The sequence below is a fragment of the Procambarus clarkii genome, chromosome 70 (assembly GCF_040958095.1).
Source record: "Procambarus clarkii isolate CNS0578487 chromosome 70, FALCON_Pclarkii_2.0, whole genome shotgun sequence".
In the NCBI taxonomy this organism is placed as follows: domain Eukaryota; kingdom Metazoa; phylum Arthropoda; class Malacostraca; order Decapoda; family Cambaridae; genus Procambarus; species Procambarus clarkii.
The window spans coordinates 31,371,981-31,388,904 of record NC_091219.1 but is presented as its reverse complement, the minus strand read 5'-3'; the positions used below and the strand labels follow the sequence as shown (position 1 = coordinate 31,388,904).

At 37.3% G+C, this 16,924-nt stretch overlaps 1 protein-coding gene across 1 annotated transcript; it reads left to right on the top strand.

Annotated features, from left to right (window-relative positions):
- The first annotated feature begins 5,536 nt into the window (after positions 1 to 5,536).
- Positions 5,537 to 9,099, top strand: LOC123751348 (anti-lipopolysaccharide factor). Its single transcript, XM_045733446.2, has 3 exons — positions 5,537 to 5,755; positions 6,734 to 6,864; positions 8,774 to 9,099. The coding sequence occupies exons 1-3, from the start codon at positions 5,637 to 5,639 to the stop codon at positions 8,887 to 8,889; spliced, it is 366 nt and encodes a 121-aa protein (XP_045589402.1). The 5' UTR covers positions 5,537 to 5,636; the 3' UTR covers positions 8,890 to 9,099.
- The last annotated feature ends 7,825 nt before the right edge of the window (positions 9,100 to 16,924 follow it).

Below are 16,924 nucleotides of genomic sequence, written 5' to 3'. Positions count from 1 at the left end.
AAGTCATTTATTAGAACAAATTTGTTGGATATCTACGTTCACTTGGATTAACGTGCGTGTGCGTGCGTGTGTGTGTGTGTGTGATTTCCATTAATCGCTTCCAATCATTATCACTCCCAATCCTCACGATCATTGACTCCAAATCAACACCATAATCCCTCCCAATCATCACTATGACTCCCAACTATTATTAAAACACCTATATGTAAATAATTCATTCTCAATATTGACTCCGGAAGTCTGACCTAATGACTTTAAATATTTCATAAAGGGAAATAATGTTGTCCAATTACACACACGTCATCGCTGATGAAAATATTTCACAGGGGAAGTTCTCTATTAATACGCACTCAGGCATTTCTTGTTTATATTTGGCCCACGTTTTAGTCCGTGTGATGGTGGGTGAGCCCAGTTACGCGGGAATCATGGGGTTGGTCCCTCGCCTTGGTAGCTACGTTATTTTCATATTCACCCGCCACATCTCTTTCTTCTTTGAGCGCTTTCGGTAATTCTTATGTCTTGTAGATGTCGTAGTTGTTTTGTTTTCTTCTATTAAAGTTTTTTTTCCTTTGATTGCTCCTCCTCGGTTGCTTTTCAGATGATTGGTGGATATTGTGATTTTTTTCCATTTGTTTTCGTTTGGAGGTTTGTATCTTCAGCATTTGGCTTCCTGACTGTGTAGTTCATTTTCCTAGACTGTCAGGAGGCGCGAGACACAGTCCTTCACAGTAGATGGTCATATATACACATATGCGTGGACAACTTGAGCTCGTGGAAAGTACTTGGGGGTACTGAAGTACATATCTGACCAAAAACAGTGAGTCACAGTGAGGGATGAGAGGTCTTAGTGCATTGTACTCACAATAATGCATAATGTGTGCAGATTGATCACAAGCATTGTGATCTCAAGAGTTGGTGCTAATAACATAATGTAATAAGTATTCTTTAATGTATGTTAATAACCCTATACTCAGGAGACAGACTCCTTCAGAATCCTTCGTCCAGACGAAGCAAAGTTCACAAGGAGACTTGAGGGTCCTGACTAACCTCAGAGATTATCTGATAAAGCAGCTACTGAAGTTTCCTTCAAAATTCCCACTTTTTATAATTAAAAAAAATTAAAAAAGAAAGAACTTTAAAAAAAGAACTTTTTAAAATGAACTTAAAAAAAAAGAACTGTTTTTTTTAAATCATCCGAGCATGTACAACTTGAAACAAAAATTACATATATTCTTGAAGAAAACGATAAGAATACTAGATAAGAAATAGATTTCCTAGATAAGAAAACGTTCGGAATACTGTTTACAGTATGAATGAGACTCCTACAGAGCCATATGAGGAGCGTAGCTCGGTACCTCATCCTAAAGCAGTGAGGACGCGAATGAGTAGCAAGTCTTACAGAGGCAAGATGAGGAACGCCTGACTGCACTAAAGAGGCCTTTCCGGCTGACGAAACACTTTCCTCTGAAAATAGTGAAATAATTCGCAGCGCCCTTTAAGAAAGAGCTAATGTGTTTACAGACCTTAGGAGGAGAGGAGAGGGAAGTGTACCTAAGAAAGAGGAGTGAAATGGGAACATGGGAAGGAAATGTGGAAGGGTAGAAGTGAAAATCTAGATGCAAGGGGGAAGAGGAGAATGTAAAGAGGAAGCAGGTCGAAAGAGCTGGGAATTATACGAGAAGAATCTGTATATGAGTATTTGTTCGATGATGGAGGCCAGACACTTGAGGCTAGCCTCACCAAACTTTGCAGGGGGACTGGTGGGTGTTCGGGGATGGTCATAGGCAAGTCGGAGTCGACCCTCCTGCTTCTCTTTGCGTAATAAATTATACCAAATTCCATTCTAGATAAATATCTTCAGCATTACTTAAAAAAATTAGCGCTCAAGAGTCATATTTCCGATAAGCATCGTATTTTGAAAACAGCAGGGGGATTTGGGCGAAAAATGACCAATCGCCGTTTTCACTAATAGGCACATTTTCTGCGTAAAAAAGTCGTAATTTAAAACTCCAAATATGTGAAATCACCCTAAATTCCGCTAAAAAATATAACACTAAGATTCATGCATTATATTATTTTCTGCGTGATAAAATGATTAAAAATGAATAATAATTTGATTTATTCAAGTTTATTGGTGAAAACAGTAATGAAGGGGAAAACAGTGAGTGATGGTGATGGGTAAGAAAGACGAAGAAAGGCTGGACAAAAAAAAATCACTTCGAAAAATTTAAGCTCCCATGACAAAACTTTCATCCAATATTGAATGATATTGATGGTCGTTTGGAGGGAATATATATATATATATATATATATATATATATATATATATATATATATATATATATATATATATATTGATGTTGACCAGACCACACACTAGAAGTTGAAGGGACGACGACGTTTCGGTCCGTCCTGGACCATTCTCAAATCGACTTGAGAATGGTCCAGGACGGACCGAAACGTCGTCGTCCCTTCAACTTCTAGTGTGTGGTCTGGTCAACATACTTCAGCCACGTTATTGTGACTCATCGCCTGCACACACACACACACACACACACATATATATATATATATATATATATATATATATATATATATATATATATATATATATATATATATATATGTCGTACCTAGTAGCCAGAACTCACTTCTCAGCCTACTATTCAAGGCCCGATTTGCCTAATAAGCCAAGTTTTCCTGAATTAATATATTTACTATAATTTTTTTCTTATGAAATGATAAAGCAACCCTTTTCTCTATGTATGAGGTCAATTTTTTTTTTATTGGAGTTAAAATTAACGTAGATATATGACCGAACCTAACCAACCCTACCTAACCTAACCTAACCTATATTTATAGGTAAGGTTAGGTTAGGTAGCCAAAAAAGCTAGGTTAGGTTAGGTTAGGTAGGTTAGGTAGACGAAAAAACATTAATTCATGAAAACTTGGCTTATTAGGCAAATCGGGCCTTGAATAGTAGGCTGAGAAGTGCGTTCTGGCTATTAGGTACGACATATATATATATATATATATATATATATATATATATATATATATATATATATATATATATATATATATATATATATATATATATATATATATAATATGTATATGTATATATATTAATTTATGTCTGCTCACACGAACGAAGGGTGAAACGTGTGACTATTCACCTATATGTGTTTCACACGGTCGAACTCTAGCCTCTAAGCCCTGCCTTTTGAATTATTAGATTAATGATTAATTAATGCAGTAGATTAATTTTCAGTAGATTAATGCAGAGGCTACTTCCGAATGTTCCTTATTTATGCAATACTGTTAGTTTAGACCTGTCTGATAACTTCAACTCACTTTGCATTCCACGTCTCTTCTCCAGCATGGGTTCGATTCCCAGTCAAGAACTCTGTGATTTAAATCCCCGATGATTAGTTGTTTATGCCCTTTTTATTTGTATGTTGTTGCTAGCTGTAGTCCTGTTTAGGTATTCAATTGTTTGCCGGAGAGTTGTATTAGTTGTATTCCCACTCACTAGTTTCTTAAACTAATACTTTCGTGTTACTGGAAGTGCTACTCCCCTTCCTTGTATTCACCTAGTTGTATTCACCTAGTTGTGCTTGCGGGGGTTGAACTCTGCTCTTTCGGCCCGCCTCTCAACTGTCAATCAACTGTTTCTACTACTACTATTTCCCCCCCCCCCCCCACACACACACACCTCAGGAAGCAGCCCGTGACAGCTGACTAACTCCCAGATACCTATTTACTGCTAGGTAACAGGGTCATAGGGTGAAAGAAACTCTGCCCATCTATTCTCACCGGATCGAACCCGGGACCACAGGATTACGTGGCCAGCGTGCTGTTCGCTCGGCCCCCGGCTCCCTGAGTGTATGTATGTGTATGCCTGTCTCTATATGAAAATGAGATGAAAATAAACACAGCCACCTGATGGAGGAAACATAAGGCACAGATTTTTGTAGAGATGCGACCCCCATGTCTCCCCTATTAGACCGAAATGGACTCTTAGACCGAAATAGACTGAAATGGATCTAATTGGTTGAAGACAGACAGGATATTGGATGTGTGACTCTGTGGTCTTTTTCCCGGGTCAGATTTCCTGTGACACTAGAAATGAAGGTCTGGGAGGGAGGGAGTGAGGATTGAGGTAGTAGAGCAGAAGACGGCGCGTAGAGGTATCGTAAGTCTCCGCGTAAATACTCTGTGGGCATATCGTAGGTGGAGCAGAAGACAATTTAGGGTATCAAGTGATTGTGGAGATATTGGCTCGATCCCTTTCCCCTCTGCTATGTCCCTTAAATCCCCTCCCTCCTCTGCCACGTTCCCTCAGTCAATTCCCTCAGCCCCTACGCAACATGCCTCAGCTCTCCTCCCCCCTACCCCTCACGGTTGACGCTTCGTCAGCGACATAACAGGAAGCTGCAGCAACAGCAACACCGACCTGTTGTGTCTAGCTTGGGGCTGCTCACCCTCCCATTCCTCATCCTTCTATTCCACTGACCACCTCTCCTCTCTTTCCTCTTCCATTTGCCCCTTTTCACTCTTCTTCTCCTTCCTGACCCTCATTGCCATATATATATATATATACATATATATATATATATATATATATATATATATATATATATATATATATATATATATATATATATATATATATATATATATATATATAATTTTTTTTTGCAACCAATTTTTCGAGTGAAATGTTACGTTGCTAGACATGATTGCATTCAATAATTGGTTTATAAAACAAAACAAAAAAAAATTAAAATCTAATGTAGAGTGTTCAGTTCCCTTGTTCTTTAGGGAATATGCATTCGCTAGAATTTGCAAATTGATTCGTACTGGCGGACAACAGATTTATTTGCAAGCGAATTATTGCATTCCTTCCTCTCAATAATTTTGCATATTTGACTTTCGTGTTTTAATGTTTGTGTGTTGGACTTCGTTGTAGTGTTTTTTTGTATACAATTTATCCTCTCTCCGTCCATCCATCTTTCAGTTTTTGTTTTGACATTTTTATTGGTTTTGTTTGCGAGGACCCTTTGCCTCGGAGAAGAGAATATGCAGCATTCGAGAAAGAATTGTTTGGTTCCAACATATGCACTTATATGCTATATTCTCTTACCACCCTTGTTGGCTATTTTAATTTGATTTTATTATGAAAATTTTACCAATAAATTGACGTAGTAATTTATTAGAGGAGAGAACTCGCCACATCTTTATTACACCCAATTTTCACATCATAACATATTCACAGCTATGGCTGAACTTCGGGGTCCCCCAGGGTCCCCCAAGAATCTGACCATCCTCACACTTGCAACCATCAACAGCTCTCTCGATCAGATCTACGTTCTCACTACAAATACAGTTTCATGTAGTGTACATATTCACTACACATTCTCCAACGTGATGGCAACCTCCTCTTACTCTGTATTGTCTACAGCTCTCAGAATACGAGAGAAAAATATTCGCTGGCACCTCGAACGCAATCCCCTGTAATATAGCCTGACTCGGGCGACTGACAGCAGTGCAAGGTTGATCGTCGAAGGAGGAGCACGAAGCTCGGCGAGGAAGCCAGTGGAGGACCAGCGTAGTAAAGTCTCCTAGCTGTGATGCCTCCCTGTGGCGTGTGGGGTGTTCTGTGGGCACTGACTGTGGCTCTCTGTATATCACAGTGCCACAGTCAGACCTGGGAGCAACTGGTGCCCAAGGTCGTCCATGAACTGGAGAGGTGAGTGGAGGGTCTGAGGCCGCGCTAATTGGTGATTAGAAGAGGGGGGGGGGGTGGAGTCGGAATTAGACTGTTTTCTCTGGTGTGTGACTGGGAGTTCATTGAAGGGTGCCATTGAGGAATTTTGAATGGTTCTTTACAGGATGGTTGTGGAGTTTGGTTCGTGTATTAGACTTGAGGCTTATCAGCTTATCAGCCTTTGAACGGTTGTTAAGACCACCTCAATACCTATACTGACCATCAAATATACTTTAGTACTGAACATTGCTCAGGACTAAAGTAATCTCGGTGTATTATACACCGATAAATTAGATTCACCTGTCGGTGAATATATTCTTGTGTAAATATATTCATTCATTTAAATATATAATTTTCACAAGTTTTTTAATAAAAAATCTCTTCCACCTCCCCAACAACAACAAGAAAACTGTGTTCCATTATTTTGCGTCCAATTTGTGTAAATAAATAATTCTTCCCAATAACTTAGTTCGGGCTCGATTGTTAAGGGTGTGAGGCGAGGGTGTTAAGGGTGTGAGGCGAGGGTGTTAAGGGTGTAAGGCGAGGGTGTTAAGGGTGTAAGGCGAGGGTGTTAAGGGTGTGAGGCGAGGGTGTTCAACAATGCTACAAACTCTTCATCAATAATCCAAGAAGACGGGGTTATTGATACACAATATAATGAATTCAAATGCATTTTCTGCCCAAAATTAATGATCACGGCCATTTTTATCATTTTCAGTGGTACAGAAACGGGATATGGCGAACTACGTTAAAATTGGATATGAAAATTATACACCATTTAATTATAATTATTAGATATTATGCTATTATTATTATTATGACGTGAAAACATACTACCATTTATGAATAAATATTTTAAAATTTGTTGACCAAACCTCACACACTAGAAAGTGAAGGGATGACGACGTTGCGGTCGGTATAAAATTTGAGTTTGCGTCCCTAACACTCCGTTTTCTTCAGGTTATGGCTACAGGACAATGGGAAGATAAACATTATGGGAAACGACTGTGTACTTTCCGTTGAAAGGAAGAAATCTGGACGACACAAGAGCATCCTCACCTGTCCAGGCTGGACCGATGTTGTCGGAAGAGGTCAGTGCTTGTCTACGTGTTTGATAATAAGTCATTGTGTCCTGGGACAGGCAGCCAGTGTGTGTGTGTGTATATATGCATGTTAGGTAGGAAACTCTGTAAATGTAACTCTGTAAATAGTTGAAGACTCTCAAATGGGTGTTCAAATTTACAAACAGAGATGTTAGCCATTCAAAAGGCTTTGGAACATGGGTAGCTGAACACCGACAACATGTTATCATACATACAGATTCGAGAAATGCCATTGAAACCTTGCAACAAGAGCATATACGTGATAACATCTATCTGATCACAAATGTCATATCATTAATGCAAACACTCAAACGTCAAGGTCGTCGGATATTTATCAACTGGGTGCCAAGTCATGTAGGAATAATAGGAAATGACATTGCAGACGAACCTGCAAAACTTGCAACTAAGAGAATTAATGTAGACATTTACATACCACAGAGTCTATCACAGATTAAGAAAGTAATTAGAAACAGAGCAATGCAAATGATGTACATTGATCACAACACAGCAGTTGCAACATCAGGATCTGCGGGTTGGTACAAGAATTCAACCACCTTTGAACTACTTAGTTTGATGAAAAGGAGCAGTAGAACAACAGAAGTACACTTACATCGCATCCGGCTTGGATACCCATGTGCATGGGAAATAGGCTTACAGGTTCCGGACGATGAGAGGAAATGTCAACACTGTGGAGAAATGCCCGACAAACCACTGGAACATTATCTAACACAGTGCACAGTTACAAACCCATTAAGATTTCAACTTAGATTCAACAGAGCAGAATAAGTTGTTAAACACATGGGACAAAATCTTACTGAAGCGACCATACGAGTCATAAATACTCACACTCCGCCCAAGTAAAACAGAAACAAGCAACACTTAGTGGGCCAGCCAGAGGCTTAGGGCCCGCGCAGGAATATCCCTGCAAAAAAAAAAAAAATAAACTTAAATCTATTATCTTCTCCAGTACTGCTATACTCTCTCTCTTAGGGTCAAAGGCCTGATAACGAGATAAACTGGTTAATGAAAGTGATGCATAGTCATGTATATATTTTTGCAAACCATATACATTTTGTTTTTTATGTGTAACAGCTGGCTTGTGTCCATACATGTGTGTGTGTGTGTGTGTGTGTGTTTGCCTCCTTATGTATGGATTTTTCAATGGCATGTATAGATAGGTTTAATGCATTTAGGGTGTTTTGCCTTTTTTTTTTTCTTGTGGAGTGATTTTGTTTGACTGTGTGTGAATTGTATCCTTGGACACGATGCTAGATAATAGTGTTGAAGTTTGATGTCTGCATCATATAACTCCTTGTACACTAATGGTGCACGTGTACACACGTACGCAAACACACACACACACTGAGAGGAATGAGCTACGAGGAAAGGCTAAGGGAGCTGAACCTCACAACCCTGGAAAACAGAAAAGTAAGGGGAGACATGATAACCACCTACAAAATTCTCACTGGAATTGACAGGGTGGAAAAAGACAAACTCTTTAGCATGGGTGGAACACGAACAAGGGGACACAGGTGGAAACTTAGTACCCAGATGAGCGACAGAGACGTTAGAAAGAATTTTTTCAGTGTCAGAGTAGTTAACAAATGGAATTCATTAAGTAGTGATGTGGTGGAGGCTGACTCCATACACAGTTTCAAATGTAGATATGACAAGAGTCCAGTAGGCTCAGGAATCTGTACACCAGTTAATTGACAGTTGAGAGGTGGGACCAAAGAGCCAGAGCTCAACCCCCGCACACACAACTAGGTGACTACACACACACACACACACACACATTGTGCATTCATACTCACCGAATTGTGTCGAGTAACCACGCACTTCCAAACACCCATCCCGGTCAGTTTTAACCCCTGGTATCCGCCCCTTCTCTGGGCAGCTGTGAGCCGGAACAGGTTCGGAGTGGTGGACGACATCACTAGGGACTTCTTCAGGAAGGCCATTAAGAAGGGCATCATCAACGAGAAGGAGACGGACCGGTGGCTCAAGTCCTGAGGTTTCTTTTACCTCTCGTCTTGCTAGGTCGACGTTCGATCCCCCGATGATCAAGTCGGTTGGGCGCCCTACTTCATTCCAGCGTTACCCGCCGAACACACGACGAAACTAAGGCGTTGCTACACTGTTCGAACACGTTTTTACACCTAGCAAGTTGTCTCAACGTTCTAATACGTCATAAAAACGTTATTAAAACGTGTTTATGTATTCCATATTTTTTTTATTTACATTTTATCAATGTATTTTATGACGCTGTAACAACTTTATTACAAGTTGTAAGAAGCGGAACATAGGGACAGTTACGTTGTGTGTTTCAGGGTTACATATCCTAATTCCTCATGTCCGGTCTAAATGCTATATAGTTATAATGACTTAACTAACTTAAGTTAACTTAGCACTTTCTCCTGGTAATTACCTTACCTCCCAGAAGTTTAACCTGCTTCACAAAAGTCCTTAGCGGAGGTCTCAAATACTTTTCATTAGTCACAAGTCCTTATGTAAAATTCCATGTCCAATTATGAATGCTCTGATTCCAATTTTAAAGACCAAAGTATATAAGTCCACTACGGGCTCACCATAGCCCGTGCTACTTGGAACTTTTTGTTCTAAGTAGCGAATTTTAAACAACAACCAAAGTATATTTGGCAATTTCCAAAACAATTTTCAAATCTTTCCCCGAAGGTGCCAATTTCTTCCCGGATGTTTTAAATCCTCTAAGGAAGGGCTAAAGCATTTTATCACACTCAAATGTAAATAAGATCTAAGACCTTTTAACGTCTTCAGCTTTACAAAAAGTAGTCGAGATTGAAGGTCTCTTTATAAAGTAGCTTTAAACAGTAGAATATATATTAGTGCTTCAATCGACTAGTGGGTAGTGTCTGGACATTAGGAGCTGTGTCCTAGTGTCCGGACACTAGGAGCTGTGTCCTAGTGTCTGGACACTAGGACCTAGCTGTGTCCTAGTTTGTAGTGGCAGCTAGAACAATATTTAGGCGGATGAGTTGAAATGTTCATAATCTGCTCTTTTCCCAATTTTTCATATAGTTGTTTGTGACTGTATTTAGTTCTGAAATTGCAAATAGGTACTAGTATGAAACAAATACATTTCTCTCTTTACTCTCTTGGGAGTTAACAGGATGATATTAAAACAATGAAACAAAGACAATTGTTACAGTAGTTTTTTTATTTAACATGTACATCCTAATTGGCAGGTGATGCCAATGGGGGCCCACCATCCCAGGTCAGAGGTCAACAAGTGAGAGGGAGGGTGGGTGACACAGGCATACAAACATACTTGCCACATGGCACTCTACAGTCTTTGTTGCTGCAAGGGGGATGGAGGAAGTAAACAAATGATGTCAATTCTTTGTCGACGCCATGTTGTGACGTCACCATGTAAACAAATATGGCGGCGGTTGCTCGTAAAATGGAGGCTCGTCATTGTACGAGGAACAGCTGAGGATGGTGGCCAGCACAGCATTAAATACACTCTGAGCATAAGCAATATTTACATACATAGACACGTATTATAAATGTTTATATACACAAACACCAAGTCAACCCGCATAACCCCCGCCCCTTCCCCTCCCCCCACCCCTAGGAAACATCAAGAGGAACCCATTTATAGTGAATGAATGCATGAAAGTCACGGTTTATGAATGACTCAAGATTGTTGACATCACGAAGACTGAAAACAAAAATGGCTGATGCTTTTTATTCTCTTCTCGACCCCTACAGGTACGAGCTTTCATAATGCGACAATGAATGGCGTACTATATCTACACGTCGCCTCTACACACACACACACACACACACACACACACACACACACACACACACACACACACACACACACACACACACACACACACACACACACAGGAAAGGAAGACCTGTGATATATATATATATATATATATATATATATATATATATATATATATATATATATATATATATATATATATATATATATATATATATAACTTTAGGCCCTTTCTACAACATACAACAACAACAAACAACGTTCGTTATACAATCACAACAGCGAAGCACCATATTATGCACGGTAAGGGTGGTTCGTAGAAAATAGTTATTAAGATCTCTCGTAGTCTAAAGAAGCCAGTGAACGTCCGTTTACACGGAGGTCTTACTAACCGCAGGTGGCGATGCCAGGGCGAATCTTTTGCCTTGTGGTTCTGTATGACGGGGGAATTCGTATAATTGAATTTGTATTATGGAGGTTATTTAATTTGCGGAGGAGGAGGAATATGTAGCTTTCTCTGAGGTGAAGTTTGTGTATCAGTATGCAAGTAGGTGCACGCGCGCACACATGTGTGTGTGTATACCTACATATACATAAATATATATATATATATATTGTGTGTATGTGTTTATATATGTATGTATATATGTATATATATATATATGTATATATATATATATATATATATATATATATATATATATATATATATATATATATATATATATATATATATATATATATATATATACACACACACATATGTATGTATGTGTTTTCCCGAAAATTCCACCATCATCATATACATAAACAATTTAAAAAATTCAAATTGGGTGTATTCTCCAAATAATTTTCATCATATTTTCCTATATATATATATATATATATATATATATATATATATATATATATATATATATATATATATATATATATATATATATATATATATATATATATATATATATATATATATATATATGATTCTTCAACCCTAGAAAGGAGATGGTTCGGTGACAGATATATATTAGTTAGGAAAATATATGGTGGACATTCCACATTTAAGTAAAAGAGAATGATGAATCTTAGCATCTTAGGAATGATATTGACTGATTAGTGCTTCGGGGATGACTAGAATGGAGTCATGGGCTGCAGTGATACGAAAAACTGTTTGAGTGCCTTCTGTTTATGCTAAAAATAGTACCTGTTCATTATTTCCCTTCAATATATTTGTAATTTGTAATGAAATATTTTGCCAAAAAACAAAATCCGCTTATTTTTGTCTTGTTTTAAACAGGATCAAACCTGTCTACTTCATTTCTCAGTAACGTGGCTTCCACAGGAAGCAAATATATAAAGCTTTGGTTTCCACCTGTAGGTATTATAAACATTCTGGAAACCTATGAAAGTTATGGGAATGTGTTTAGAATCAGAGAAAAAGATGACGTGAAAATGTTCACACAAACGTAATACAACGTTTAAGACTACAGAATAAGAGAAGCCTAAGGAACAGCCTTGACCAAGACGACAACAGAGGAAGTCTAGACTTACACAAAATGTGAACCGAGTTGGTCTTTTTCATGAAGTGATTGGATTACATTAATATGTATTTTTATGAAAAATATTACTTTTCATATGGGAATTTTTGTTTCATGTGAAAAATATTCTTCTTGTTTCACATGTGAAGAATATTACTTGTGAAAAGTTACTATAAATTACGAAATGTTAAGATTAGATTATGATTATATTAACAAATCGCATTTTATTACTTTCTGAAGAGCAGTCAAACAGTCTTTCCTAATCAATGATCTCATTCGTGTCCCCGAAATGCTAATCGACTCAAACCAAATATATAATTAACACTATTACCAATTACAGGGAGAAAGTTTTTGGAAAGGTTGTGGATGGGAAAATAATACGAGATTTTCTTAAGTAACATCAAGTTTCTTCAAGAGGCAAACAATGCCTACACAGTAGATCTCACTATATTCCTCAACACGTGTGTAGAGGGAATATATACGAGTTATTCAACATGTGTGTTTAAAACATTGTGGCAATACCAGTTGGTCTCATCTCTCGTGGAAGATAAAGTATGGTACTCCCTCTTCCGGTGATTATATCTTACGACAGCATGATATGATTGGTCCGTCTGTTTCTACCCTTCAATAATGACAGATCCTTCACAGACACCTCCTGCGATTACCCGAAACTAGTGATAAAATGATGTTAGACATTCTAAATGAACCCGTGTTTAACCGGCTATCCTAAAGAATCCCCACTACCCGTGTGTTTGAAAGCTATGCTAAAGGATCCCGCCCCTCCCCCCCCCCTTCCACCCGCCATCTGCTCTCGTCACCATCAAAGAAAAAAATATAAATCACCTGTTCATATATTTCAAAGTTGCATCTAAGCATTTATTTTGATACATTGTCTGTACTAGGGGTATGATAATGCCCAAGTGGGGAAATATAATCATTGCTTCACTGCATTCATTTAACTACCTTTAACAAAGACTTAATAATTGGAATGAGCATTGATTCAAAAACATATATAATGATAAAATACATAAAAAATTACTTTCAAAATCATTGCACTTGATAATACAATTCCAAGAAACTAATGTTTGAACGAATAGAACCCGAATAGAATCAGGGTATGCTTCTTTGTGTTAAATATTGGCTTTTTATCATATAAAATAACATATAATATTAAAATTTAGTACATATAATTATTCCTGCATTGTGTTAGATGTTTAGGTTATGTTAGCAACATATTTGTGTTTGAAGTCACCCGGTACCCAGGCTACGTTCATTCCATCCAGAGGCCGACCCCAAAGACCATTCATCAATATTAACGTGCTGTTCATGAAATATAGGATTTTTTTCAAATAAAAAACTAATGCACAAAGAAATCACATTAGAGCCACAAGGAGGTTTCGAACCTGAAACCTGGTCAGGCTTCAATGTAAGCCTCAGGAACCCTAGAGGATTAAGTGGAATCACAGGTCGCATTGCTTTTTACCATGTCATGGTGCAGTGGTCTAGGGCGTTTGCTTGGAGTACCCAGATCATAAATTCGAATCCTCATCATGGCTCCTGTATATATATATATATATATATATATATATATATATATATATATATATATATATATATATATATATATATATATATATATATATATATATATATATATAATATATATATATATATATATATGTATATCTGTATATATAATAATAATAATAAAATATGTGCATATTTAGGCTTAGGTTTAGGTTAGGTGTTTAGGTTCTGTTGACAATTGTTTGTATTTGTAGTACTGTGGAGTGATGCATTTACAGAGTTGCAATTCGAACAGCAATCGTCAGCAAAGAGAGGTGTTCGAATGTCATTAGTTGTGAGTCGTGTGTAAAGTGTTTTTAATTCATAAACACAGGGTTTGGTGATTGGACAAATGAGCATTTAGCTTTTCTTTATGAGGACGAACTGACGAGAATGAACCCAATGAACTCAGTAGAGGAGAATGAACCTCTACACTTTTGAAGTTCATTTAACTGGTCCTCAACTCTCCTTCGTGTTTATGAATGAGAAGCACTTTACATACGATTCATAACTGATAACGTTCGAACATCTCTCTTTGATGATGACTGCTGTTCGGTAACTCTGTAAATGTATCACCCATGTACTACAAATGCAAATAATTGCGAACAGAATCTAAACGCACGTAGATTCTAAACTCTACAGAATCTAAGCCTGCATCTAAATATGTACAATATACTAATATAAAATAATATAAATTTATGTTTCAGTAAAATGACTATTTTGAATGAACAGCACGTTTAAAAATTGATGAATGCATCTTTGGGGGTCGGCCGCTGGATGGAATGAAGACCGCCTGTGGACGGGGTTGCTCGAAGCTTTCAGTCTATTTGTATAAGACTACTTAAGCTTCGTGGTTCAAGAAGCACCAATTGTTTCCGGTCATTCTTAGTTCAGGTTCCTTGTAAACTAACTACATCATCCTACATGATCTTCCCCCCATCCAATACATTAATTGATGGTTCTTGTAGTGCCACAAGGTAGAGATAAATTAAAGGACATAGTAAATATATCTATATAACACATCTCGTATAGCAAAACACTACATTATATACATATAATTAGATTTTTTTGTCAACAGATAAGCCATAATATCAAAACAGCCTTATTGTTACCCACCAAAACATGACATCGTGTGCATAATTACTCTAGAAATGTACAGCAGTTACCCCTTGTTATCTACATCTATATAGTTTTCTCTTTCAATAAGCTGTATATAATATAAAAATATATGAGTGGGGGCGCGCTCATACATAATAGTCACCGAGAAGCCTATTTACATATATGGGGGGGGGAATTAAGAATAAACTCGTGTGTACATATCCACTATATATATATATATATATATATATATATATATATATATATATATATATATATATATATATATATATATATATATATATATATATATATATATATATATATATATATATATGTAATTTATGTATCGGTAATGTACAATTAAAAAGGTTTATTTTTACATAGATAAGTGATAGCATTTTGGATATCTTTTGTGTTAATATTGGTATTATTGTGTGGTTACATCGTGAGATTAAAATTCGCAGTTTTTTATTTGTTTACACTTAACTCGTGTTGTGTAAACACATGTCAATATTCCCTAGTACACGCTTCTTAACAACTGTCAAATATTCTTTCTGTGTGACGCGTGTCTTGACGTGAGCGAGGTGTTTATCCCGTGTTGTGTAGTCGGTGAGGAGGGGTTGGATCATAGCTCCTGGGCCCCCGCCTCCTCTCTGATCATCTGGAGCCCAGAGAAGCCGTTTCAGATAGAATTGCGGGATGTTCTTTGACTGAGTCCTGGCGCCACTGCTTTCTCCAGCTGTCATATGTAGGTAGAGAAGTAAGAGTGTTCTCGCATTGAAAACCACTACGTTCTAACAACGTGATTTATTAAGTTATAAACAGACCAACCGTGAGAGTGAGCAATTTGTATAGTGTGGTGAGACGTGAACGGTTTGATAGTTGTCACTTAGTTTTAGCAGTTCGGGTTGCTAGTTTCAGTTTGAAAAAATATACACTTCAGGTTTTCTGCACTAGTAAACTGCTGTTTACTAAAACTATCACGTTCCTAAATGTGTCTTCCATTCCCTCCTGAATGTCACGTCTTTATGTGGGTAGTCGGACATCGTTGTTCTCCGCTATCAATGCTCCCTGCATTGTGTCTCCATTTTCAATAATTTTTTGTTTTAAGTAATTTTTGTTAGTCGTTTCGAACAGTTTTATTAGCGTGGACATATGTTGCTTTATTACAAGATATGCGTGAGGTTATTAGGGTTAACTCAAGACCTCAGAGGTTGTTAAGGTTTAACTTAGGACGTCAGAGAGGTGAACGAAAACGTAATTCCATGACGTCTGTGTTTTGAAATATATTATGCATTTTTTTTTTATTGCCATTTAGATATTTTCTGCTGCACCGAAATAAGTATTTTCTTTATTACTATTTGCACCGAGTTTACAATTAAAAACTGTCATCTGTACTCCGAAACTGGTATTTCTGGAAGGCATTTTATTTACATGCCATCCTACAAGGTCTAAAATTTTCGGCTTTTAATCGTTTTTCACTGAGGTGTGTTTTTTTTCTATCTCTTACAAATATTTCAACGTTGGCAATGTTTTCCTATTGTTCCTCGTCAACTCATGTTTTTGACGTCAAGGTTTTACACCCAACACAATTTTGTTCAGTTTTGTATTTCCACCTTCAAACATTTTGGTATATTTACACAAAACTAAATAAGTTATAACGGCATCTTAGAACCTAATCCTGAGATTCTCTCTCAATGAAATGATTTGCAAATTCACTAGTTACAGCAATTGCAAACAGTCACACGTTTATCAACTGTTAACTGTTCGCTAATCCACTTTTTAGCACTTGATGATTGGCGAGTCAAATCATCCGTTTTTGAGTCTGACTTGCAGTCATAAGTGCACATCGCAAGTCGTACTTCACAATGTGTATAATTCCATCAGTGATTGGTTATATACCCAAACCACTTACACAAGTGTGTCATAGTATGTGATTTCCCACAGAAGCACTAACTCGAGTTAAAAATATCACTGTAAGCTTTTTATACCTGTAGTTCTGTATAATTAGGGCACCTACATCTTATATTAAAGTTTCCGGATGTCCCCCGACCTAATGTGAATA